The sequence below is a fragment of the Cololabis saira genome, chromosome 21 (assembly GCF_033807715.1).
Source record: "Cololabis saira isolate AMF1-May2022 chromosome 21, fColSai1.1, whole genome shotgun sequence".
Taxonomy (NCBI): domain Eukaryota; kingdom Metazoa; phylum Chordata; class Actinopteri; order Beloniformes; family Belonidae; genus Cololabis; species Cololabis saira.
The window spans coordinates 13,293,889-13,321,641 of NC_084607.1; the positions used below are offsets into that span (position 1 = coordinate 13,293,889).

At 40.2% G+C, this 27,753-nt stretch overlaps 2 protein-coding genes across 5 annotated transcripts; both read left to right on the top strand.

Moving 5' to 3' along the window:
* The first annotated feature begins 191 nt into the window (after positions 1–191).
* tyk2 (tyrosine kinase 2) lies at positions 192–12,060 on the top strand. 2 transcript variants are annotated; one of them, XM_061711077.1, is made up of 24 exons: positions 192–324; positions 897–1,094; positions 1,219–1,342; positions 2,137–2,269; positions 2,375–2,538; positions 2,667–3,045; positions 3,136–3,321; positions 3,613–3,770; positions 3,870–3,987; positions 4,085–4,268; positions 4,370–4,488; positions 4,579–4,746; positions 4,856–4,943; positions 7,821–7,948; positions 8,382–8,517; positions 8,949–9,100; positions 9,203–9,353; positions 9,456–9,547; positions 9,634–9,823; positions 10,098–10,216; positions 11,202–11,374; positions 11,460–11,577; positions 11,671–11,778; positions 11,864–12,060. In XM_061711077.1, exons 2-24 carry the CDS (start codon positions 911–913, stop codon positions 12,005–12,007), a joined length of 3,516 nt encoding a protein of 1,171 aa, XP_061567061.1. In that variant the 5' UTR covers positions 192–324; positions 897–910; the 3' UTR covers positions 12,008–12,060. The 2 variants fall into 2 exon arrangements, with proteins under 2 accessions (XP_061567061.1, XP_061567060.1); XM_061711076.1 differs by having other exon boundaries at positions 9,203–9,547.
* Positions 12,061–15,309: 3,249 nt separating this feature from the next.
* raver1 (ribonucleoprotein, PTB-binding 1) lies at positions 15,310–26,867 on the top strand. Of its 3 annotated transcripts, XM_061711140.1 has the most exons (15): positions 15,310–15,660; positions 17,302–17,368; positions 18,593–19,062; positions 20,724–20,915; positions 21,007–21,127; positions 21,223–21,323; positions 21,453–21,488; positions 21,887–21,965; positions 22,272–22,474; positions 22,599–22,680; positions 22,771–22,913; positions 23,073–23,144; positions 23,267–23,401; positions 24,683–24,748; positions 24,852–26,867. In XM_061711140.1, the coding sequence occupies exons 1-15, from the start codon at positions 15,340–15,342 to the stop codon at positions 24,996–24,998; spliced, it is 2,235 nt and encodes a 744-aa protein (XP_061567124.1). In that variant the 5' UTR covers positions 15,310–15,339; the 3' UTR covers positions 24,999–26,867. The 3 variants fall into 3 exon arrangements, with proteins under 3 accessions (XP_061567124.1, XP_061567125.1, XP_061567126.1); XM_061711141.1 differs by lacking the exon at positions 21,453–21,488 and having other exon boundaries at positions 20,721–20,915; XM_061711142.1 differs by lacking the exon at positions 21,453–21,488.
* Positions 26,868–27,753: the final 886 nt, after the last annotated feature.

Consider the following 27,753-nt stretch of genomic DNA (forward strand, 5'->3'; position numbering starts at 1 on the left):
TTTATTTTTAATACAAATATTTAGATATTTTTTAATATGTGTATTTGTTTTTTTTATATTTTACACATTAGGCCCACGTCTATCTATGTGGGTAGGGGGCGGTAAATCACATCAAATGTTGAAACTCCACCCATTATTAAACCAACGAAGAAGAAGGCTGAGCGTTTCCGATAAGGGGGCGTGGCCTGCCGGGCCCCGCCCCCCCGTGACTGACACTTCACGGGAATCTGAAAGATCAGCTTCGGAGGGGAAATACGCTGTTAACCATCAACTTCATCGTGTTGCGCTTTTAATGTCACGACTTCGAAACCTAAACATTAAATGGTAAGGAAAAATGTTATTGTAAACGCCGCTTAGTGTGAAAATATATGCAGAGTTTAATAATGTTTATATAATGTGTTTATTTGTTATGAAATCGGCATTACTGAAAGTAAGCGTAAGGTTCGCTTTTACTTCCCGGAGACAGTGTGACTGCCATCCATTGTATATATGTTTTTATATATATACAGATGAAAATGAAATTTGTTTTGTGCTGTACATGCGCTTTAAAGCTGAACAATAACGTAAACATTAAGTTTGGCAAGACAAAACCCCGGAAGGCCTCTTGAATAAAATTGCCTGACTGATTGGTTTCATATTTGCTCATATCTCTTAACTTGATTGTGTTATTTGGTGAGCTAACATGTCATCTTGGAATGTAATAATAATAATAATAATAATAAGAAGAATAGTAATAATACTCATCAGTTGAAATACCGAGCATGTTTTTTTTTTTTTTAGGTAAGGTGCCGCTTGTAAATTGCTCTTCCTTTTGAGTTTACGTAAGCTTTTCATGGCTACGTGACTCCAGCCAATACAACAGCTGAGTCACTTGAATCTCGGTTTTTTTCTGTCAGTGATCTGGTGCAACATGTCTAAAAGAAGATGGTCCAACTTCCTAAAGCCAGTAACCTTTCCTGAGCCATGCGAGGCCCCTGGGACACCAGGGATCCATGTTTACCTGTTCTCGAGTAAAGATGGGGAGAGGTACCTGTCCCACACCAGCGGGGACGTCACAGCGGAGGAGCTGTGCATCTCTGCTGCAGAGGCCGTGGGTGAGGACAGCTGGCACCACGTGACCAAATCAGTGTTTTCATGCAGGTTGCATGTGTGCATGTGTGTGTAACCCTTATTATTTCTATGCATGATGTGTGTAACCCTTATTATTTCTTCCCACAGGGATAATACCACTGTGCCATGTGCTGTTTGCACTATATAACCCACTAACCTGCTGCTGGTACAGTCCAAACCATGTTTTCCGTCCTGAAGAGAACTCCACCATGGTACTTCAGTACTGCATGAGGTTAGTCTTATCACTGAGTAACAATCAGAGGTGTCAAAAGTATTCACATTCATTACTCAGGTAGAAGTATAGATACTAGAGTTTAAAAATACTCCTGTAGAAGTTGAAGTATCAACTCAAGTTTTTTACTCAAGTAAAAGTATAAAAGTACTGGTTTCAAAACTACTTAAAGTATAAAAGTAAAAGTAATGTAAGGGGGAAAAAGCCATTAAGGACAAAATCCATTGAAAATGAATGCATCTTAGTATAATGCAAATATATTAAAGAACCATATATGTGTACTATTGAGCACTAACGTGTGTTTCAGAGAGCAGAAGATATGATGAATAGTTGCCTATAAGTATTGTAATGGTGCAAAAAGTCAAACTTCAGAGGCATGTTATCATTTATCCTAACCTTTATTGGAATGTACATCCAAGTTTAGTTGCAGGAATCTGAGGGACGTAAGAACAAAACTGGACAAGAACATCTGTGCCACAACCAAATTCACTCTATCCGGATGGCGCAATTTAACTGGATAGTTTTTTTTTAAAGGCCCAAATGAAATAGAGTAACGAGGCTGTTTTTAAAATGTAAGGAGTAAAAAGTACAGATAATTGCGTGAAAATGTAAGGAGTAAAAGTAAAAAGTTGTTTGAAAAATAATTACTCCAGTAAAGTATAGATAACCAAAATTTCTACTTAAGTAAGGTAACGAAGTATTTGTACTTCGTTACTTGACACCTCTGGTAACAATGAAGAAGTGAAGAAGAAGTGAGTGCACTCATATAAACTGTCTGATTTCCTTCTCTCTAGGTTCTACTTTCGGAATTGGCACGGACTGAACGAGAAGGGCCCACCGGTGTGCCGCCACACTCTCAAATCTGACACCGAGAGGGCGGGCGCGCCTCTGCTGGAATTCACATCATTGGGGTACCTGTTTGCCCAGGTTTGTTCTCAACATGTTATGACGTCTGGCGACCGAAGGCATATTTTACACAAGCTGACATTGGGATAGTATCTTAATATTTTTTGTGTCTCACCTCCGAACCAGGCTAAGCATGAATTTGTAAATGAAGTGATTCAGATTAAAGACATTGAGTCAGAAGAGGAATTAAGTCGCTTCAAAAATGAGAGCTTAGGAATGGCTGTACTTCACCTCTCATACCTCGCGGTGCAAACAGAGTCTTCCTTACAGGAAGTTGCTGGAAAAGTCAGGTAATAGCTTTAGAAGGAGTAAATATGCTGTTGTTTTTAACACTACTGATTTATAGTGAGTTCTGAAATATTTCTTTAATTTTATGTTGATTGTTTAGATCAGTTATTTCATTATTTTCTACTTTCAGCTTTCTGCAGTGCATTCCAAGGTCTTTCGCCAAACACATCTCCAGTAGTAATTTTCTGACTAAAATCAGAATCAAGCGAGTGTTTGCAGAATTCGTGCGGTCCTTCCAGCATCACACTGTGGACAAGAGGAACCTGAGCACCCAGGAGATCATGTGTAAGTACATCTCCACTCTTGAGCACTTGGCCCCGAGCTTTGGCACAGAGACTTTCCCCGTGACCCGCCTGGAACTGAGGGGGGATGAGGACGAAAGCAGCTCTTACCCCAACACCCTCCACGGCGAGTGCGTCTCGAAAGACGGCTTCATAGCTCCCGCCACGCACGAAATAATGGTCTCTGGCACCAAGGGCATCCAGTGGAGGAAGGTGTGCGCTCAGAAGGTTTGTCAAAAGATAGATTTTAATCCTACAGCATGTTTCTTGTTCCATTATATACAAACTTGAATTCACGCACACACCCTCTCATCCTAGGCACAAGAAAACCCTTACCTCAGGAATGACTATCTGAACTACATGAGGAGAACAAAACAGAAGTCCGGCCAATCAAATGAGAACACTCCGGATAAATGGACCTCCTTCTGCGATTTCCCTGAAATAACTCATATAGCCATTACTGACGCTAATGTGTGCATTAGCACTCAGGACAATTGCTGCATGGTGAGAAATCTTGTTTATCTTTAATGTATAAGCTCTAATACGTCAGCTTAATTGATAAATGTGCTTGTGATGCATCAGTTAAGTTCATCTCTTGTATAATTGCTGAGCAATTATTCAGTATTTTTAAACGCCGGGGCTTCATATTACAGTATACATGAATGCTTCATATTCTTATTTTGTGTGCTTTGAGTTCGTTGTTTAGCTTTGAGCATTTTGTCAAGTTTTAAATGTATGTGTCTGTAGGCGGGAACTCTGGTTGTAAGCCTGTTGTGCTTCTGTATGTGTATGTAGGAGGTACAGATGAACTCCAGCCAGGGGGCCCGTTCCTTCATCTCTCTCTTAGATGGATACTACCGACTGACTGCAGACGCCCACCACTATCTTTGTCGTGAAGTGGCTCCCCCAAGGGTAGTGCTGAGTGAAGCGAATCTACTGCATGGACCTATGAAGTGAGTCTTCTTGCTCATGTGAAAAACACATTCAGAGACTAACAGGTGATGGAGAAAAGCAGTTGTGGGAGATGCACCATAAGTCCGCTATTCTTTCAGTGATGACTTTGTGAGACACAAGCTGAAAAGGGAGGCAGCAGAGGAGGGCGTTTTCCTCGTCCGTTGGAGCACCATGGAATATAACCGCATCATCCTTGCTGTGCTAAACAAAAACGAGGTAAGTGGACACCCACACTTCTCTCAGGGACGTCTTGCAGTTCAGCTGTGTTGGAAAAATTTCAGATGCTGGATGTAAAATATGTTTGTGCCCTTAGAATGGATTGGCGCCGGGCCACAAGCAGTTTCGCATCTTGCAGAAGGGTTCGGTGTTCTCTATGGAGGGCTGGGACCAGGAATTCACCAGTGTGAAGGAGCTCACAGACAGCCTCAAGAACTTTGTGCTCAAGTCTGGATCTGACAGCTTTACTGTCAAAAAATGCTGTTTGCCAAAACAAGGAGGTTTGCTTGTTGGGTGTATCAAAATTGTGCCACTTTATGCCATCATTTATAGATATTAAGGTGTTAACCCAAGATTGTCAATATCTGTTTGTCGTTTGAAGAGATATCCAACCTACTAGTGAAAAGGCAAGATGCTGATCGTCGCGCTCGGTCTGAATCCATGTCTCTAAACCTGAGCCAGCTACGCTTTCACCAGATCAAGGACAAAGAGATCACGCAGGTGGGGTGATCCGTATGTCCCTTTTATTTGATTGCACAAAATGTGTCCTGTCTAATCTGAACTGGTCGGTGTTTTTTTGTCAATTAACAGCAAGTTCATTTGGGTCGTGGCACCAGAACTAATATTTACTCCGGACGCCTGCTGGTGCGGGGAAGAGACAATGATGACGATGTGGAGTTCAACAACAACTTCGCTAACCGCAAAGGCATTCGAGTGGTGCTCAAGATTCTTGATCAAACCCATAAAGATATTGCTCTAGTAAGTTTGATTTTTTTATTTATTTATTTTAAACCCTATTATAAAATTATTCAAATAACTTGGTGTTCAATATTCATGCTCACATTTCTTCTTTTTCTATCTATGCTAGGCATTTTTTGAAACTGCTAGTCTCATGAGCCAGGTATCCCACAGCCACCTGGTGTTTGTTCACGGCGTATCTGTGAAAGGATCTGAAAGTAAGAGCAGTAATGTTGTCTGCCTGCATTCACTCACTTCTGCTTTCAGTGGCTTCCTAATTTGTGTTTAACTGTCACACACATGTTCAGTCTCTATTTTTAAATTGATGGTGAACAATGAAGCCTATGTCAAACTGCACTTGGCTCATCCCTTTTGAAAAATGAAGCCACTTTTTTGACATTTCCTGTGGCAAAAAAAAAACCCCTAATGTTGTTCAGTAGCAGAGGGATCTTCTGTGGGCTCAGAGGTGTCTGGGTAAGACCATTACGGTAGAAACGTGTCTTGTGCTCACACAAAGTGATGTTTGGAAAGTGATGATCGCCATGGTTTCTGGTGCACTATTTAAAAACTAATTTCCAATAAAGGAAAAAGAGCCTTGATTCAAGAAAATTAGACGGAATTTTAAACTGTTTTGCTAGTTTTAACAATTCTAGTGAGACACATTTTTCTTAACCCATCAGTAAATACGTTTTGCCTAAAATAAGTCAATATTTACTAGATTTATGGAATATTACGCTTATTTACAGAGATGTTTGTTTTTGCACAGTAATTCATTTTGTTTTTATAAATTTATTAACAGAGAACATACTTGCATCCAAAGTTACATACTTACACGAAATGATTTTTAGTTTTCATACTGCAAACTCCCCAAACCCTTTCTGTGTCATTGTTACACCTGTCAAACCAGCCTTTAGGTATGTTACTGTACGTTGCCCGTCAAAAAAAATTGTTATGAATAAGAACCGTAGCCTCTTTATCATATGAATCTTTTCATTTAATCATGATTATATAAAAATATAGTGTAAAAACAAACAAAAGAGTGCGTTAGGTCATCAGGCAGCCATGGCACCCATGGTCCTGTTGATGTCCCTGCAACCCGCACACTGTTGTTCCAAGACTTCAGAGTAAAGTCTTCAGTCTTTCAAAATAAGAGCCTCAGATCTGTCTAGATTTTTGGTGGGCATCAGGATTTATCAATTAATATTTAAAATGCTAATATATCTTTGTACCTACTGGGCTTTATGTGGTCCCCTGGGACTGTCCCAAGATTTATGTACAAGCATTGGCCTCATCATTTTGCATCTATAGCTTTAGATGGCATCCTGAAGACTCCAGACAAAAACTGATCCAGACCTGGGCATGACCAAAACTCATCTAGACCTGGGCATGACCAAAACTGATCCAGACCTGGGCATGACCAAAACTGATCCAGACCTGGGCATGACCAAAACTGATCCAGACCTGGGCATGACCAAAACTGATCCAGACCTGGGCATGACCAAAACTGATCCAGACCTGGGCATGACCAAAACTGATCCAGACCTGGGCATGACCAAAACTGATCTAGACCTGGGCATGACCAAAACTGATCCAGACCTGGGCATGACCAAAACTGATCCAGACCTGGGCATGACCAAAACTGATCTAGACCTGGACATGACCAAAACTGATCTAGACCTGGGCATGACCAAAACTGATCTAGACCTGGGCATGACCAAAACTGATCCAGACCTGGGCATGACCAAAATTACGCCAGATGTGAGCACGACCAAAACTGCACCAGATGTGAGCACGACCAAAACTGCCCCAGATGTGAGCACAACCAAAACTGCCCCAGATGTGGGCATGACCAAAACTGCGCCATCCCATTTACTCTTTGACATTTCTTCTTCTAATTCTTCATCGTATTTTGCTTTGATTTTTTTCCATAATATTGTCAACTTGAGAAATAATCAATTCTAGAGATAAGGCCCTTTTAAGTTAGAAGGTATTTTTAAGAGATTCTCCAACAGTGCCGGGTCTGGTCCGTTTGGGAAATCTGAAGTATTATTACAAATTGTTGAATCTTCAAATATCTAAAATGACTTTAACAGGGGAGGCACAAATCTTTCAAAATTTTCATTGAAATTGAAATACTCCTTTTATTATAAAAAGTTCTTCAGTCTGACCAGATGTTGTTTATTCCATTTTACCAAGGCTGTGTCTATTCTAGCCAGAACAGATGTATGATTATAACAAATGGGGACATGAGATGAATAATCATGTAGATCAAAGTGTCTTCTGAATTGTTGCCAAACATGTACGGTGTTAATGATAACTGCATTCACACCAGATTTTGTCTGTTAACCTGCACCAGTAAAGTATTTCCCGGGGAGAACATTTATTTTAATTCTACCAGCTCATGACAAGTAAATGGCATTCCATCTCGGAAAATCTGATTTTAACTTATGAACTAATGGTGTAAAGTTTTTATGATATAACTCTGGAAAGTTTTGAATCGTATTCACACCTAAATAGATAAAACCCTTCTTTAGCCACGTGAAACGGTATATAAGAGTCCTGAATAAGTGGTATATGTGAATCTGCTCTACCTTCTCATTACATTCATATTGTAGTTAAAGGGGAGCTTTTCCTTTCCACAGTCGCCTGGTACTTGCTTGAATAATTCAAAATGAATATCAGCTGGTGAGTGTAGGGCCATCTGAGGGACTCAGACTTGCATCTTTGCCTTTTTACTAGCGAAAATTCCTACAATGTGGAGATCTTCTGCCCATGTTTGCCCTCAGAAGACTCCACTTATCAGGGTTCATCTATTGAAAATAATATACCGGTAATTACTTTTTTTTAATTAAAAACTTTCTTACTAGCACTAAACTGCCCCCTTTTCAGATTAAAGAGAATTAACAAATGAAGTAAAGTTCATGTAGAAAAAACAATAACAAAACATTAACGGTTTTGGGTTCAGACCATTTGTCTTTTTTTCACTTTCCATTTCATCTTTTTCTACATTTCCATTTCTTCCCTTTGTTTTCCTCCCTCATTTATTTTTTTGGTTGTGCAAGCCAAGCTTCTCAAAGTTTTTCTCGCCTCCGCAGACATCATGGTAGAAGAATATGTGGAGTTTGGGCCTCTTGACGTTTTCCTCCGCAAAGAAAAGGCATCCGTTACTGCGCAGTGGAAATTCATCGTTGCAAAACAGCTCGCCAGTGCCCTCAGTTATCTTGTGAGTTCAAGTACTTGTGGTACTGGTGGTTTTCATGTACTTTAAGTATGTTTCACTTGTACCTAGAAATTCCTGCTCTAATTATATGATATATGTATTATACTTCAAACAGCCCAGTCAGCAATTTTTCTTTTTTTTTTTACTTTGCACCAATTTTTGATCTTGAGCTGCTGCACTGAGGCAGGATATTGAGTAATTTTGTTATCGGGAAGAGTTTTAAGATAAGTGCTCAAGGAAAACTTATCCAATCATCTCGAGTTAACATCGGAGATGAATTTGACTTTGATTACGCAACCTCTGGCTGTAAAGCATTAGTCAAGAGGCAGGCCCTTGTATGTTACTCATTTAAAAAAAACAACTGTCTTGTGTACAATACTTGTGTATTCGTCTGCATCCGAAAGAGTCAATCTCGGTGCCATTTTTATTATTCCAGGAGAATAAACGGCTGGTTCATGGAAACGTCTGTGCCAAAAACATTCTGGTAGCGCGCTGTGGTCTAGAATGTGGCACCACTCCTTTTGTCAAGCTGAGCGACCCGGGAATTGCCCTGAATGCCCTCACACGGGAAGGTCAGTAGCTGCAGCCCAAAGCACCTAAACTTCTAATTAGACGAACGTCACATGAAAGCCTCTCGACTACCTTCAGATGTTCTGAAGTTTAAATATTCAGTCAGATTTCATCAACAGGAAAGCTTGACAAGACCACTTCCTGTGACCCGTTTCCTGTTGTCTTGCAGTTTTGCCCCAGTATTAGTTGTTTTTGACTATCTGAAAGGAAGAAGAAGAAGAAAAAAAAAAAGCCCAAAAGCCGAGCAGTATCATTTTAACTAATAAGTGAACATGAAAAAGAGCAGATAAAGTAAAAAAATAGACTGATTAGGAGCCTAAGTACATTTTAATTCTGTTTCTTTAAGTTTTTTTTCTTTGTATTGAGGAGTTCTTCCTACTTTATACTCTTCAAAGGTTTATATTATTGTTATTCCTTCTTTTCTGCTCTGCAGAGCGTTTGGACCGTATCCCGTGGATCGCCCCCGAGTGCATTGACAGCGTAGCACCGACTGGCAGCGCTGCTGACCAGTGGAGTTTTGGTGTGACGTTACTCGAAATCTGCAACAACGGTGATCTTCCCATGAGTGGCAGCACGCTGTCTGAAGTGAGCCCATATTGCGACTGAGACCTGCACATTTCACCCCCCCCTGCCAAAAGCTTGACGTGTCCAGAACATACTTTTTAATGCCAAATTCTAACTCGACAGAAAGAGCGCTTCTATCAGCAAAAGGGCTGCCTCGCTGCACCGTCATCCCAGGAGCTGGCCAGGTTCATCAGCATGTGTTTGACCTATGAGGCCGAGGAGAGGCCGTCTTTCCGCACTATTCTCCGAGAGCTCACAGAACTCATGCTAAAAGGTCAGAGTTTTACCTGCCAGTGTTACTTTCTCTTTGTTTCAACCAATTTCAGTGCAATTAATTATCAGATTTTTTTTTTTTTTTCATGTATTCTTCTAACAGACCCAGTTATACCGCTGAGCGACACTCTCCCACAAACAGACCCGAGCGTGTTCCAGAAACGCTACCTGAAAAAGATACGGGACTTGGGAGAAGTGAGCTCTAGCACCACACCTGTATTTCTTTTTTTCTTTTATGTGTTCAAGAGAGTAACCCGGAGCTCGCTGCTTTCTCTTTGCAGGGTCACTTTGGGAAGGTAACTCTGTACACGTATGACCCAGCCAACGATGACACTGGAGAGATGGTGGCTGTGAAGGCCCTGAAGCAGGACAACGGTACAGTACCAGACGGCTGGATGAAGGAGATTGAGATCCTGAAGTCCCTCTATCACTCCAACATTGTCAAGTACAAGGGCTGTTGCACTGAGCCAGGTGAGCCTGGAGCCATCCTCCACGTGCTATAAAGATATTTGCTGAAATGTAGGTCAACATTGTCTGAATGTGCAAAGTAGTTCTTCCTCTGTTGTCCATGTTGTTTTTCTCTACGGGTTATTGAGGGAATTGATTGTTATCCCTGCTGCTTTGGTGTAAACCCCTTTTTCATTGTATGTCAATAGTCTGAGCTTTCAACACAGCACGCTAAGCGACATGGAATCAATATGAAAATAGTGAAAGATGCAAACACTGGTGCCTTGTGAATTTACAGGGAGACGAGAGGTCCAGCTGATAATGGAGTACGTTCCCCTGGGGAGTCTGCGAGAGTACCTTCCCAAAAATAAAATCAGTACGCCCCAGTGCCTCATGTTTGCTCAGCAGATCTGCCAGGTGAGTTTAGATGGTTACGTTTCTTGTCCTTGGGCTGTTGCTCATGCCTTGCAGGCTTAGTTCTGCTAACTGCTGTGTAGTTGAACGTGTGTCATGTTGTGTTTTTACTGAGACGTTGCTTCTCTGATTTATTTCAGTATAACATGACACCTCCCGTAAACTGACTGCCTCATGAGGATAACACAAATCTCATTTTATAGAATCAGACTCTTTTTGAGTATATTTATTCAGTTCTTCTATTTAAGTGGAGTAGTTCAAGTACATCTGTTTTATTTTACACATTTTTTTCCATCCAAGAAACCTGAAAACTTTCCTCCAAAAAAAAAAAAAAGTATATATATATATATATATATATATATATATATATATATATATATATATATATATATGTATATGTATGTATGTATATAACTGTTTAAAATTGTAGCAGTGAGGCTATAATTAAGCAGCAGTTTGAGCTAAATCATTCAAGTCATCAATCTGACATCGAGATTCTCTAGTCCACCTGTATTGAGCAGAAATGATGTTTACCACATTAGTGTGGCATTGAAACACATAATTGGGCAACAAGAGACACCTGAGGTTGTTGGGGAGCGTTGCAGGCTTTTCAGGTCTCTGGCAGCAAATTAAAACATGGCTGCAGAGCGAGGTGTTAAAGTCAGGAGACCTGAAACATAATTCATACTTGAGGCATGAACTTGCTCACGGTGCTCCAGGGGTTTTATGTTGGTGTATTTTATTCATTGACATTCCTTGCTTGTCCAAGAGGAAAAGTCAACTGATGGACACGCACAGAGGGAACACTTACGCAAACTGATGCTAGTCCATGTAGTTATTTTATTTAAATTTATTTCCAACCCGATCCAGTCTAGGCAGTAATGGACTGGCTCAAACATTGCTACTTGTAAAGATGCATGCCTCCAGCATGATTTAAAAATGACATTCATTCCTTTTAAATGCACATTGCATTGATCCTTTTTTAAAGGGGATGGAGTACTTGCACTCAAAGCGCTACGTGCATCGAGATCTAGCTGCCCGCAACGTCTTAGTGGAAAACACCAGCTTGGTGAAGATTGGAGACTTTGGTCTGACAAAGTACATCCCCGAAGGCGAGATCTACTATCGTGTCCGTGAGGATGGAGACAGTCCAGTATTCTGGTCAGTTTACGCAGCACTTAGAAGTGTTATTGGATACTTTGTTGTGTTGATTTGGCATTTAATTTTTTCTGTTCTTTTCATATAGGTATGCCATTGAGTGCTTGAAGGAGTATAAATTTTCTTTTGCCTCGGACATTTGGTCCTTTGGTGTTACGCTGTATGAGATCCTGACCCGCTGTAACAGTCGCCAAAGCCCGCCAACAGTACGTTAAAAGCCCAAACCTGCATGTTTTCATACAAGAGTCTGTTCAGTTGGCATTGGTTATGTTATGTTTTTTTTTTTTTTTTTTTTGTAGAAGTTTGCCGAAATGATGGAGCCAGCCAGAGATATGAACGTGATGCTACTTGTGCAGCTGTTGGAGAAGAATCAGAGATTACCTTGTCCCAGAGACAGCCCACATGAGGTGACTTCAGATACCCATGAGACGAAGTGATCCGTTTATTGGCATTAAGGTATTTTTTAAAAACCATTACTTCTGCTCTCAACAGGTGAAGTTGTTAATGGAGCAATGTTGGGATGCAGATCCTGCTCGTCGCCCGTCATTCAAAGATCTCATTGAAAAGTTTGAGGATATCCGAAAAACCTCTGACTGGCAATTTAACTCAAACTTCTCCATGTCTGAGATCTGCTGATGGAACTGCGTGAAGATCAGCTTGACTACTTGTCATCACTTTGGCAACCCTGTATTGCTCATGATCTGCCTTCTAGTGTACAGTTAATGTGTCTGTTTATAGAAATGTCTATATGAATGAATTATGATTTAAGAAAAATATAAGCATTGCTGTCATATATATATAACAGTAACACAATAAACTCAGTCGGTTTTTGTTTGCCTAATTCCCCACAACTAAGTTGACAGCTTGTGAGTGCCAGCCTGTTTGTAATATTATTATGTTTTACGTAGACATGTTCATATATCACTGTAGTATTACACGTTTGTTTTTTATGGGGGGATTTTTTAATTTTGTTCCCTTTTTTAATTCCTGTACATTTTAAATCGATGGTAACGTTGCATGCTGTTTTGTAAACATAAGAACAGATTCAAAATCTAACTAATAAATAATTTTCCACCTCTGCTTTTATTAAAAACTGAACAGTTTCCATAGTGATGGATACAGAATGTGCACCGGATGTCATAGCAGGACCCATTTCAGCTCTTAAAAAAAAAAAAAAAAAGAAAAAAGACTGATGCAGAGAATGGGCTTTTTGATCAAGTAAATACATGTTTTCACAAAGCTGGAGTAGGTGTGGAAACAAATGTACCATGCTGCACACTGACGGCAACACAGCAAACGGGTCTTTCCACTCACGCTCACCAATCAAGCAGTGCAGCTTTGCAGAGCAACGCTGCTTTGTCTCTGGGACCCTACAAGCTGCACAGAAGCGCAGACAAGCGCCCGACACTTGATTGTAGGGAAGCGCTGCAAAGATAACGTAGGCCACTAATAAAGTAGTAGGAATGTAACAGACCACACAGATCTATTGCTGAGTAAAAGTCACCACCTGACTCAAAAAGTATATTACTGTATGACACAGAATCAATGTTGCTCCTCCAAGTGCAGACTTTATTTGGACACAACATTGGCCCCTGCGGGTTTTACTTGCACCGCGATGCCCTCTAGAGGCAAAGACATGGTAAGTGGACAAAAATACAAATTTCTCTGTATAATACAAATGAAATTGTTTTTCCAGCTAATATATTACAGGGTTTCTGTAACGTCCCAGGTTACAGCAAGAATAATTTAATTAGGCTTCTGCTTTAGTATTTCACAAAAAAAAACAACAATTTAACGAACAAAACAGATTGTGCCTGTAATTCTTCGTTACATCGCCATAGATGGACACAATGAAAGGCACACAGTGGCAGGAGCTGCTCATACTGATACATAGACTTTTTTTAGCCAGTCCTCAGATTTATATCTTGCTTGTAGCTATGAAGCTGTAACTGGGGAAATTTCTTCTGTTTCTTCATTTAATTGAAAGTGTGTTTAATAATCATGTCATGAAGATCAAACTTCTTTTTGTCAGTATTGGAAGAACAATAAGCATTTGTTTTTGCCTCTGACCCTTTTGAAGTTGTTAAATTCCTCTTTGAGTTAAACATTAAGCATTTGTCTTTGCGTCATATCCTTTTGAAGTTGTTAAATCCCTGTTTGATTTAAAAACAAGAAATGCTAAGCTTTTGATTGAGAATTAGCAGTTAAAAGGGAAATTTTGAATTTCTTTGTCTGAGAGTAAATATTTGAGTGTTGAAACGGAACTCCAGCAAAACACAAACTCTGGAAACATGTCAGGCATTCAGATTTGCAGGGAGTTGTTACATCTCAGACCCAACTCAAAGTCGGATTAGCTCTCCTTTTTTAAATCTCAGCCAAATGTTATATCTTTCTGCCTTTCCAGCATCTCTGAAGTGGAAGCATAGCTGTGGCGCTGATGTCCAAAACAGCATACAGGAAGAGAGAACATGAATGGAGTCAAGTGGCTGATTTTGAACACATTTGGAGGCTTTCACTCAGTCTCAGAGTAATCAATCCCTGTCCAATAATAATAATAACCACAATCATATGCTGTAACAATGCACCTTTCAATAACCATGTCTACCTCATACCGCTGCACCTTTCACTTTTTTTAAAATTGTATATAGAAAATAGAAATAGAAAGCCTTTATTATCATTATACTGGTACAATGAGATTAGGCAGCAGCTCCGTAAAAGTGCACACATGCAAAGACTATGTAAACAAAGACTGTGTGAACAACAAAATGAGAAACAGGAAACAAATATATATACACTATGAAAATGAGTGAATAATAATTCACATGAATGAGTGGAAGAATATTGCACTTGAATGGATGGAAGAATATTGCACATAAATGAGTAAAGGATATGTATGTTAATAAAGGCTGTCATTTGTCTATTTACTGTACACTGAGCTAAACAACCAGAGTTAAATTCCCTGTCTTGTTTGACCTGACCTCGCCAAATAAACCTATTTTTGATTCTGATTTAGTATGAAAAATTTCATGATATAATCTATAGTATTAAAAAAATCCAAATAAAAAAATACATACGAATTTAGATATATAACACTATTGATATCGCTCATTGATGCTTAAAAACTACGAGTAAAGATTTCAGAGTTTACTTTTCTTCTTTTTTTTTTTAACATCCAGGAGGTTTTATGAACAAGAGACATATAAACAAAAATAAGAGAGTAAAGTAAAGTAAAGTCAATACAAAGGAACTGTAAGGCATTTTAAAGCAAATAGCATCGACATTTCGGAAAGAGACTTAAAATAAAAGATACTTTGATATATCGGTTACTAATTTTTTTGCAGAGTTATTTGACTTAATATTTTTTAAAGAAAGAAAAAAACTTTTGCAATCATTTATAAAAAAATGGAAAGAGGGCTTCATTTTTCTGGTTTTTGGTATTTAGCCAGTAAGAGAATGACATTAACTAAGAAGGACAGTGATTTGTCAATAGTATCTATATAAAAAATAATGTTAACGATTTCTAAATTTGGAATGTCATTCATTTTTAAAGATAGCCAATTTCTAATTTCTTGCCAAAAAATTTTTGAGACAAGACACAATAAAAACATGTGATCAAGTGATTCTTCCGATTCATTGCAAAAAACACAGGGGTCAACTTCAAATTTAAATCTATGTTTCAAGAATTCAGCGGTTGGATACATTTTATTAATCAATTTAAAATGAGTTTCCTTGACTTTGGGGGGAATGGGCCATTTGATATACTCAGAGTTTACTTTTGCAACAGTTTGCATTTTAAGTCACAGGAACACTCTGGCCCCGCCCCCCGCCGTGTGCTGCGTCGTCGTCATGGTGATTGCGTCCCCCTCTCGTCCAATCAGAAGCGCCGCTGGGGCCATGTGTGTATTGTTTAAACTGCTCAAATCGGACGGAGTTTTCACACCGACACAAAACTTCCAGCAAAGCGAGTGATGGCGGCTGCCGTGTCTGTTAGCGCAGCTGGCAACGAGAAAAACACAGACACTGGGCCCGGTGGTTTCACCTGTCTTCCACTAAATGGAAACTACGACCTCGCTGGAACGGAACAGGAAAGTTGGTCGTCCGGAGATCGACAACTCGTGCCCGGGGAAGAGGACGCGGCGCCGGGGCGCGAGTGCCAGCGCAGAGTCGAGGAGGACTTGACATCACTGAGCCCCGAAGAGATCGAGAGCCGCCTGGAGAGAACTCGCCGGGAGTTTTACAACCGTAGGAAAATAATCATAAAGAATCTCCCCTGCGATATCACCAATCAGGTAGGAACTTTGGAAAAGTTTAATAATTCTTTGGTGGCTAACGTTAGCCTAGCTCGTGCTATCAGTGCTAGCCCACCAGCCATTTAACTCTTTTGAGGCGTCAAACTTTTTGATAAACGTTACTAAATTTGTATTTGGGGGGCAATTTTAAAGGCACCCGAATCAATGGCAGTAATTTAACTAAAATTATTGTTGAATTTGTGTTGAATCGATTAATTTAGGTAATTAACTCAAACGTGGGGTTTAAATGCCAGGTGGTCATAACTGTCAAGTCATTAATGGCCTGCGTGACCTGCCAGTGTGGCCCTAGTGAGAGCAGCTTTTTCACTTTTTTACTTTGTGTTCCCTCTTTTCAAGCAGACAAGCCAGATTGTCGGTGATTGTAATGTTTGTGCAGGTGGTTTCAGGAGTGCCAGGGGTCAGTTATTAGTGCCGGGGTGTCGGGGGTGATGCTACCTTTGGGAACGTGCTTGACTCGTGCGGAGCGCCGGGCCTGCGGGCGGTACCATTGTTCCCGAACGGGGGGGGGTTCGAGATGCGAGTTCCCATGTAACAAAAGGTGGAAGGCGTAAAGACAAAAACGTTTCAGAAAATGCGAGAGAGCGTCACCATTCAGTTGTGAATGGGCAAAAGCAGGGCAGAGCAATTTCTCCTGCAACAATGGGGGAGTTATTCAACTCCCACCACCCCCACACAGGTGCACATGGTGCTAATTCCCCAATAACATTGAGAAAAGTTCATCTTTTATTTAAGTCTCATCTATCTATATATCTATCGACATCCATCCATCTATCTATCGACATCCATCCATCCATCTATTGACATCGATCCATCCATCTATCTATCGACATCCATCCATCTATCCATCTATCTATTGACATACATCCATCCATCTATTTACATCTATCCATCTATCTATTGACATACATCCATCCATCTATTTACATCTATCCATCTATCTATTGACATACATCCATCCATCTATTTACATCCATCCATCCATCTATCGACATCCATCCATCTATCCATCTATCTATTGACATACATCCATCCATCCATCCATCTATCTATTGACATCGATCCATCTATCTATTGAAATACATCCATCCATCTATCGACATCCATCCATCCATCTATCGACATCCATCCATCTATCCATCTATCTATTGACATACATCCATCCATCTATTTACATCTATCCATCTATCTCCATCCATCCATCCATCTATCTATCGACATCCATCCATCTATCTATTGAAATACATCCATCTATCTATCGACATCCATCTATCCATCTATCTATTGACATCCATCCATCCATCTATTTACATCCATCCATCTATTGACATCCATCCATCTATCCATCCATCTATTTACATCCATCCATCCATCCATCTATTTACATCCATCCATCCATCTATCTATTTACATACATCCATCCATACATCCATCCATCTATTTACATCCATCCATCTATCTATCGACATCTATCTATCGACATCGATCCATCCATCCATCTATCTATCGACATTCATCCATATCTATCGACATCCATACATCTATCTATCTATCGACATATCTATCTAGTATTGGCTTTAATACATTGAATGTATTGACTTAATCGTCTTTTCTTATTTACAGGAGGTCCATGAGCTGTTGGGCAGCTATGATTTGAAGTACTGCTTTGTTGACAAATACAAGGGCACAGGTTGGTGTTTGTCCAGTATCCATCATTTTACACACCTCAGTTAAGTAGTAAAGCGTAACAATGGCTCCGAAAATAAGCAATTCAATTGTGTTATATTCAATTCAATAATACTAGTATTAATCCATGAAGGGAAATTATATCTTGCAGTATCTGTCATCATAGTTATGGGTACAAAGGATCCCCTGTAGTGGTTTGTGTTGCAGCAGATCTGAAAAAAACATTTTGACTGAAGATCTTCCTGCTGCTCAGTCACGGTGTAGTGAAGAGGATGCTCGGGGTTGTCCATTATGTTTTTCATTTTTGTGCTAAGAACAATGCTGCGTAACAAGTGCTAGAGGCTCCACAACAGAGCTAGCATTCTATATAATTTCAGGAGAACAGGAATAACTTTATGCTTCTAAAAATTTAAGAAGAGTTTCACTTGATGATGCCATAATTTGTTAGTTTTATTTAAAAATAAAAACATTTCTGATTCTTAGTACACACGGGGAAATAAGGAACGAAACAAACTAGTTCTTACTGAAAACTTATCAGGCCCAAGAGAGTCTGCGAGTGGCCAGTGTGTTCCAGAAGTGCACATGACAGTCATACAGATGGAGTGGTTTTGACAAGTGTTAGGATCTCACTTGTCACAATGTTGCACTGCATTGTCATCAATTCAAATGCACCAGTTTCACCAATTTCCTTGTGATGTGCATCCTCATTCAGACGAGAGAATTGGTAAACCTAACTTCGGTTTAGATTAATCATTTGACATGATCTAGCTCACAGGCAGCGCAATATTTCTCTACCAGGTAGTTGAGGGGGGAAATGGGTAAAGTCTGGCAAATTCAAGGTACGTCTAGTATTTATTAAGCTATAACTGTAAAGCAAGGTCATGGGTTTTCCATGTCCGCCTGTTGCGTTGCTATTAGCGCAAACTCATTCAGGTCGAGTGTTTTGTTTACATGTCAAGGATGCTCAGTCAGTTGAAATGTCTCATATTCGTTTCAGTCTCTATGACAACTATAGTAATATGTGTAAAGTTGCACTGTCAGAACTTCATTATTTGCTGCACTGCCAGCATGGCTTGATTTTAATTGGACGCGCAGAGAGAGAAATTGTGTCAACAGAACTTCTTTGAGACTTTTTGTGTATAAGATTTGCTCAATTACTTTGTGGTGTGGGAGGAAATGTCACACTCTCTAACTGAGTCTTTATCTTTTTCTCCCCCATCAAACTCAGCATTTGTGACGCTACTAAATGGTGAACAGGCCCAATGTGCGATCAAAGAGTTCCACCAGCACCTGCTGCGGGACAGGGAGATCTCTGTGCAGCTGCAACCGACTGATGCTCTGCTATGCATCGCCAACTTGCCCCGAGCCTTCACCCAGCAGCAGTTTGAGGAGCTGGTGCGACCCTTTGGCAACCTGGAGCGCTGTTTCCTGGTTTACAGCGCCTCGACGGGGCACTCCAAAGGCTACGGCTTTGTGGAGTACATGAAGAAGGACTCTGCTGCCAGGGCAAAGTCGGAGCTCTTGGGGAAGCAGTTGGGGTCCCGCATGCTTTATGTCCACTGGACTGAAGTGGGCTCACTCACTTACCCACTGCTGCATTCAAAATGTCTGTGCGTGGACCGGCTGCCCCCGAGCTTGCTAACGGCTCAAGATCTCCGCAACGCACTGGCTGATACTCATTCGCCGGTCTTCTGCCAGGTCAGATTTACCACTCGCAAGCACACTGCTATTCACAAAATAAATTACATCAGAATAAGAATTTTTAGTGTATTTAATTTACATTTAGGAAAATCACCCTTTTAACATAACATTTGTTTGTGTCCTTTTTGTCTTTGGCAATTGTTTCTTTGTCCAGTAGCTGCTGATTTATGCGTTGTGAAACCTAGTGAAAAGCTGCTGGAGCTTGAATCTTAAATGCTCCAGCATCGTGTTGGACCTGAGCTTCTAGGGATGGATTAAGGCGATGTGCTACAATAGAGAACTTTGAAATTGAAATATATTTTCCACCTTTGATCCTCTATTACCTTTCACCTTTAACCCACTTTTCATTTGGTCACTCAAACTTTTTGTAGCAGTGACAAATGGTGGTTTCTATGGTGATGACCTCCTGACTCCCCCAGGTGGTGTCATTCAACAGGCTTTTCTGGAATGAGAGAGAGCGATGTAGTTAAAGTGCAACAAGCATAGAGGTAGTTTTTGTTTTTGTTTTTAAGAGGTTGTAAAAGTCATTTATTATGATTGAGAACTACGATTATTCAAAAGAAAGAGTCTTGTTCTAACAATATATTTTTTACATTTGTACAATAACTTATCACGTTATTACAAAATATCTTTAATGTTTGAATAATATCTCATAACGTTATTACAATATACGTATTCATCACGTTACGACAAAATTATGTTCTTACAATATATTTGTATTGTAAGCTCATGATCATATATTGTACAAACGTGAAAAGGTTTTCATTATGACTTGATCAACATTTTATTGTAATAACTTTATCATATTGTTTGAATATGAAAAACAATATTTCAATTAAGTGTTAACATATTGTACAAACCTGAAAAAGGTATTGTTTATAAAATAAATTTCCCCGTTATATCGTGATAATGACTTTTTCTTTCACTCAGGTGGCGGCTGTACGCTTCCCTACTATTGGCGAGAAAAATAGATTAAAAAGCAAATCAAACGAACTCCGGACTAAAGAGTGATTCAGTATTGGACCACTCAAAAAAAAATCAGTTTTCAACTGAATTTTAAGATTTATTCCACATATACTCAAAATGGGTGGCAATGATTTGAATTTTGCCAAACATTTAGTAAGCCATAAGAAATGTTGGATGGGTGCCTAAGTTATAATAGTAGTTTCTCCACAATCATCATTGGTTAGTGAGTCTAAAATTAAAGGCTGATGTGTGACTCATACATGATCAACCACAATATTGTCAATAACCTAGAAAAAGAGACTTAACAGGATTTGTTTTTAATTTGGGTGGATGCAACAGTTTTATGTATTTGTTCATGTTGGTTTATTTTAGTTTTAATCTGCTACAAGACTTGAGCTCATGTCTGGTATATTTATTTCTTGTCGTTTCTGCAGAGAAATTATTAAATATTATGACAGATGCGGCGACGTATATATTTATAGATTTATGTTGACATCACAGGTCTTAGGAGGTGAAATAACGCACTTCCTGCAAAAATGTATTCTGATCTTTATAAGTGACAACAGGAACAGATTTTTCTTGCGTATACAGCGGGCATTGAATGTCTTGTCAGCATTAGTTTGGCTTTTCATCCATGTGAAATTATTCTGACTTATTTATTTAATTCAATGCTTTTGTTTTCCTCTAAGCAGTTGGCCCAGGGACAAGATGGGAGTTTCCGGCGTTTTGCTGTGTTGGAGTTTGCCACTGCAGATATGGCTGAGGAGGCACAGAGATTTGCAGATGGCAGGCTGCTGGGCGGGACACACATCAGGGTGTCCTTCTGTGCCCCCGGCCCTCCAGGAAGGAGCATGTTGGCTGCTTTAATTGCCGCACAGACCATGGTATTACCATTGAATTGATACGCTGCACTGACATATCCCAAAGTGCTGCTTGACCGTCATTTTCTCACTGTTTTTTTTTTTTTTTTTTCAGGCTGTGAACAGAGGTAAAGGTCTCCTGCCTGATCCCACAGTCATGCAGATACTCACAGGTCTCAATAACCCCACCGCCCTCAAGATGCTGCTCAACCCCCTGTCACAGGGACACAAACAAGGTAAAGAATCCTCAGCTGCTGCTTTTTCCCCCAGTGATATCAATTCTTTAATTTGCTTCAAAGTTATGGATCTTAATTGTTTGGTTTATGCGCAGGGCTCCTTGGGGCAGCCCCTGCAATGCCTCTACTAGCAAACCCTGCTCTATCAGCTGCCTTGTTCCAGCTGCTCCTTCAGAACCAAGCCAAGGCCCAGCAGGTACTGGTATCTTCCTGTCTCTGCCCTGACGCGTTCCTCCCCGCTGCCTTTTCATCCTGTTTTGATTCATCCTCTCCCACTCACGTATACTTTCTCCTCCCTCTCTGGTCTGTCCCTCTGTGCCATTAGCAAGCCTTTCTGGGAAATCATCTTCTGTGGGCTCAGGTGCTACACAATATAAAAAACCCTCTAGTGCTTTGTGTGAGTGATGATGGCGTTAAGTGTTTGGCTATCAAGTGTGTGAGGTGGCGGGTGAAGTTATATGGCGCCCAGTCTTTTGATGTGAGTTGAAAACAGATTTGCCAGGCTCGGTAAGCTCTCGCTGGGAAGGTGGGGTGTTTTTTCATTATGGCTTGTGTGAGGTGGGGTGTTGTTGTTTTTTCTTTTTTTTTTTTGAGTGGTGCTGAGTGAAATTGTAGGTGTGCTTTTGAGTGCCAAAATTGTAAATATCTAATTTAATGCGTAAACCTTGATGCCATTTAAAAATGGCTATTTTCCGCACAAGTGTTGCAGCCAGGCTGAGTGACCCCTCTTGTAACACTGCTCTCGTCTTTGGCCAGCAGGCTGGACTTATTGGGGAGAATCCTCTGGCTGCTCTACCCGTCCAGCAGGGAGTCCATCTGCTCGGAGACCTCCCTCAAGGTTTGGCATCCGCCAGCTCCAGCCGGAGCTCCTAAAGCCACTAATGACATGTTTTTTGCTTTGCATTTCATGATAAACATCTGTGCCCCCCTCCGCCAGTGCTTGTCAACTATTCCCACTCCTGATGTTCTATTTTGTTAATGTTGGAATATTAACTGTGATGTTCAGACCCCCCGAGTGTGACTGGGTGTGTCTCCATTTGCAGTTCCAGAGAATAGAAAAAGGAAAATAGAACTTTCCTAATTAGCCCAATAGATCAGATGTAAGTGCACCAATCAGTTAAAATCCTGTTTTCATTGGCTTTAGGTGGTGTGGTTCCAGGGCTGGGTCTGCAGACGGATCCCCGCCCCCCCCTAAAGCCGGTTACTCTTGGCAGAGGCATGCCAAGGGAGCAGGATTCCCCGACATCAGTGTGCAGCTTCACCCAGAGCTCCTCTCCCACCCTTCCAGGCATCTCCATGCCCCTGATGGGTGGCATGATGGGCGCAGATGGCCTCGCAGCACAAGGGGTTAGGCTCCAAGTTATCTCCATAAATGCCCCCCCGATAATTGCTCTTGTGTCCACCTTTTCACCCCTTCCAAATGTGCAAGATGGAGAGGGAATAAAAAATGATTTGTTTGATTTGTGCTCAGTTTCAGGCATCTACGATGAGTGAACTTCCTAAAGATGTGAACCTTTCCCACAGTGCCTTCCTCAACAATGTCTTCCCCTCAGGTGATCATTATTATAATTTTCCTCTTCTTTTTTTTTTTCCCAGCTATATTTATCCAGCTTACATCTACTTTTTTTTTCCCCTTGCTGCAGGATCTAGCTGCAGACCTCACCCCTACAGGAAGAGGCCTACGCTGAGTAATGTGTCCAACCAGCACACGCATCACAACGTGCAGCCAAATTATAACCTGCGATACCAGGATTCTTACAGCCCTGAATATCCTCCCCAACACCAGGTACGTATTATATTTAATCTCCTTGCCCGTGGAAAGTTTTTTAATTTTCTCATGACATTAATAAATGTTGCTCTGCTCCTCATGACCTGCACATTGTTGGCCACCTGCTAGGCTGTGTGATGTGATGTGTTCTGATGCTCATATGGTGTTGCTCCTCAGGATCCCCTGGCCCACTTGTACGAACAGCAGGAGAACCTTGATACTGGAGCCTTGGCAGGATTCAATCAGCAGGTAGTGTTAAGTCAGCTATTTTTAAGCTGGTTCAAGCACTTTTTTTTTTTTTTTAAATGCCAATAGATTAAATGCATACCTCCCTGTCGTACACGCTTTTAAACTTGTTTGAATCTCTGCAGTTCTCCCATCACTCCGACTACAGTGAGAGGTTTTCCCACTACGCTTACCCTCCCAGCCCACCCCTGTCTTCATATTTCAGCTCAGGTTCTGAGGTTTCCAGTAATGGCAGCCTCCCACCAACCCACCTCAACAGGGTATGCCTTTATGATAATAATAAAATATATATATATATATATATATATATATATATATATATATATATATATATATATATATATATTAGGGGTGTAACGATACACTAATCTCACGATACGGTACGATACACGATATTGAGGTCACGATAACGATACGATATTATAGCAGTATTTTTTTAACAACCTTGCATGAGGAACATATGACTGGAAAAAATTGTCTTTTATTTGAAAGACACAAAATACAAAACAATGCTGTGTGTTTGCCCTATTGTTACAGTTTGTAATGCTTTATAACTGTTTAAGTTTTAAAGAGAAAGCCAGGCCAAACATTTTCCACAAACTGAACTAAAAGTAAATGTCAGGTTTGCATTGAGCATCTTCAGTTTCATACAACTACAAATATTTTGCCACAAACTGAATAGTTTCTCTCATGTATGATTTGACTTTTTTCTATCTAATTTAACAACTGAAATTAAATAAATAAATAAAAGTAAATAAATATATACAATTTTACATCATAAAAAAGATTGATTCATGCTCACCTTATAAGTGTAAGAGGAGATTTATTTTTGTTAAGAAGGTTATTTTGGTAATTCAGTGTTCATTATTTTATAAATATATTCTTTATATTCTGATATAAATCAGGGACTATAATGACACTAGTCAGTTTATCTGTAGTTGTTAATATGTTTTAGATTGGGCGGAGTGATACAGCACTAGGTGCTGTGTTGATGCTCTAAAATCCTACGCTGTTGAGCGGACATTAAAGTACACTGGAGCTCAGCAGAAGTTGCCCGCGTGTTTATCCTACTCACGACCCCAAAAAGGTTTAATTTAATAAGGTAAGGCTTAACTCTACACCAGCCTTACATAAGTAAAAGTTCAGAGCTCAAAACGGGACCACAAAATGGGACTAGTTTCTTCTGAGCGGAGTAAGATTTTGGTTCGCGGGTCGAGGTGCGGTCGCGGTCGGAATGCGCGTTTCTAGTCAACACAATAGATTAATATTAATAACCCAATATCGCGATACACTTTGTCACCTCCACGACACATATTGTGAGGTTTTTGTATCGCGAAATTTCGTGGCACGACATATTGTTACACCCCTAAAATATATATATATTTTTTTTTTTTTTTTTCTTTGAGAAATTAAGTGCCAGCACAAGGTAGAATTAAGTGGATTTAAGTTCCAAGAATAAGTCGCCGTTCAATAATTAATGTCAAACTCTGAGTGCCCGAGTAAGAAGTATTGCGAGTCACTGAGAGGTTGTTTATCCTCAGGCGGTGGGAATGCCTCCAGTGAGCCACATCACCAGCTACCCTCCAGGGTTGGGGAACCATATGAAGGTAATTGTGAGGCGGGCATAAAAGCTGTTTGAACAGTTATTGCTCTCACACAAGCTTACTCTTCATCAACAGTGGTTTTCTTTTTTTTCTCTTCTTCTTCCAGACGCCCATTGGTAGCAACAAGCGCGTGTTCTCCCGGCTGATCCCATCTCCAGAGCCGAGCCCTGAGGGTGGCTACGTCGGCCAGCACTCCCAAGGCCTCGGCGGCCACTATGCAGACTCCTACCTGAAGCGTAAGCGCATATTCTGAATGCCTCTTGCTGGAAGAGTGACCGTTTGAACAGCTGGGATGCAAAGGTGTCCCCTCTTAAGGACTCTGTAGCCTGGTGGTCCTTGGATTTATCTGTGTGCTCCTGTGACTGACCCCTGGAGGGCACTGAGGAGTGCAGCCTCTCCCTGTTTGGACAGTCGTAGCCCCATGGGAATTCTTTGTGTGGTGTGTGTTGGGTTTTTTTTTTTTTTTTCCCTCCATATGTTTCTTGTATTTGATTTTAGTGTGTTTTATGTAAATTTAATGTTTTACCTGCTCCTTTATATTTGGTTTTTAAATTTCTGTTTAATTTGTACATTGAGAAAACATGGTTATGTAGGAATTGATGAGGGTTTTTTTTGTTTTGTTTTTTTTCCGCTATTCTAAGTTATCCCAGTGTTGAGTGTGGTGTGTCAGCAGATATACAGGTTGTTTTGGCAAGTTTACAGTGGCAGCTGTATGCTGCTTTTTATAATGGTTGACGTCTCACTAAAGGGATACGGTCCACAATTTCAGGCAAAGGGACTTTCATAGTATTAACAAGCTTTATCTCAGAGGCTTTACTTTTTTAAACTAGCTCTTCTAACTCCATGTAAAAAGTTCAGTACTCTTGCGAGGGTGTTTTTGTGTTATGGTACCTTTTTCCCCCCCTTCCTTTCTATCACTGGGTTGTATATTTTTGCTGTAAAACTCTTTCTGGAATCGGGTATTTCCTTATGGCTTTAACATGCAGCTTTTGAACCACCAATGACAGTTCAGTTGTACGTTCCTGACAAAGTTGGATTATGAGATGAAGCTTTTCTTTTATTTTAAATCATTCTTTTTCTTAAGCCTTAACTTTTGCACGTTGCTTCTTGAACCGCACCCTCCAACTTGTCTTATGAAGTCTGTTTTCTGCACCAGTTGTCGAACGATGCACTTGGAGGCACAGGCCAGTCCTAATCTGTTCTCACCCGTAGAAGACGCCATTTCAAATCTCTCACTCGTTTTGTTAAGGAGTCTAATATATTCTTTGTGTGTGATCTGTGTTGCTTAGTTGCCCCCGCCCCCCCTCCTTTTTTTTTTTTTTTTTCTTTTTTTTGTGTGTCTTAAACTCCAGCGCCATGCCTTAATGGAGGAGCTGTGGGCAGCTGGCATGTGCCACCTGTTGAGCTGCCAGCAGAGGGTGAATATGGGTAAATATGCATTCTCATCAGCGGGACACTGATTCGGCTCCTCCATAAATGCATGGCAGCTGGACGATGATGGATGGAGCCTATGATCAAAGTTTTCCAGTAATGGTGGGAGATCTGTCTGTCTGGGGACAAACTAATGGAAGCTAGTGGCAGGTGATTGGTCAGTGACATGGCTGTGTTTTCTTTCTTTATTTTTATTTTATTTTATTTTTTTAATTATCTGGTTGACAGTTTGATTGTGAAAACCCATTACCTCTGACTTCTGCTGGAAAATGCAGCTACACTTGAGCCTAAACTGTTTTTTTTGTTTGTTTTTTTTCTTTCTTCTGTGATTTATCATCCTGCCCTGTGTTGGCTCCCATCTACATTTCCTGTTCTGTTATTTGCTGTGTAAATAGTAAAAAAAAAAGAGAGAATTTTTGGAGTCCAAAGCTCTTGTTTTCTGCCTCTGGTCTGGCCTTTTGAACTTTTGCTGCTCATTGTTTTTCTTCTTTTTTCTTTTTTTTTTCTTGTACATTTGAAAGCTGGTGTGTTGATGAGTGGCACCACAGCAGACTGTTCATGTTGTGTATGGACCACGAGATGCAGCTGTACTGTAAGAGCAGTTTCACTGAATGAATTTTGACTGCTATCCTCATCTGTACCACCATGATTGTGTGAGTGTGTGTGCGAGACGTATGCAAGTAAATGTTATTTAAACTCATCACTTCTTGTGAATTCCTTTTTTCAAAAAGATTGCTATATATATATATATATATATATATATATATATAATTTGGAAATTAGAGTTAAATATGTGCATGTTGAAGATAGCATTTTGCATGTTGAAGATAACATTTTAGTTAAAGGTAATTTCAGAGAGCTTATTCAAATCTTAAATCAGTTGCTTTGAGGTTGTTTTTTTCTAATATATTTGTTAGATTGAAATCTGCTGCTGGTATTAAAAGAAGACCAACCTAGTTGTAGGAAAAAAAAAAAGACTGCAAGGGCAGTTTCTGAATTTATGCTTCACCAAAAATCTAATGAGGCAACTAATGTGATTTTTGATTCAGGAGAAGAAATCCATCAAAGTTAAAATCAACAACCACCGTGATTATTCAGGCTTGATTAGATGGGTAATAAACCAAAGGTGTTTCTTCTCAGTCAGCATTGTGTACACAGTCTCCTCCTGTTTTTGCTCTGTTGGTTCAGTAACTAACGAAACAGGATGAAGCTTCTACAATCTGGCAGGCAGAAGAGGGATTTCTAAATGCAGTAAGAATTCCTGGCTGCAAACCTGATTTTTATATCTCCCGTTTTGTCGCCCTGCAAGGAAGCTGTGCTTCAAAGGTCAAATAGTGATGGTAACATTTCGTGATGTTCCTAGTGTAATGCTTAATAATTAATCGGATGTTCCTCCCAAGGCTGCATACGAGTATACTATGGTGTCTTTGCAGTGTTATGTGTACTGGTCCGTTTGTGACACACACCTCTGCTGGTTATAATAAGCTCTCGTTGCTTTGGATGTGACCCATTTGAATGATAAGCAGGTCGTTGCCTAGAGAATAATTTGTGCTCCCTGGATGGATAATTATTTACTA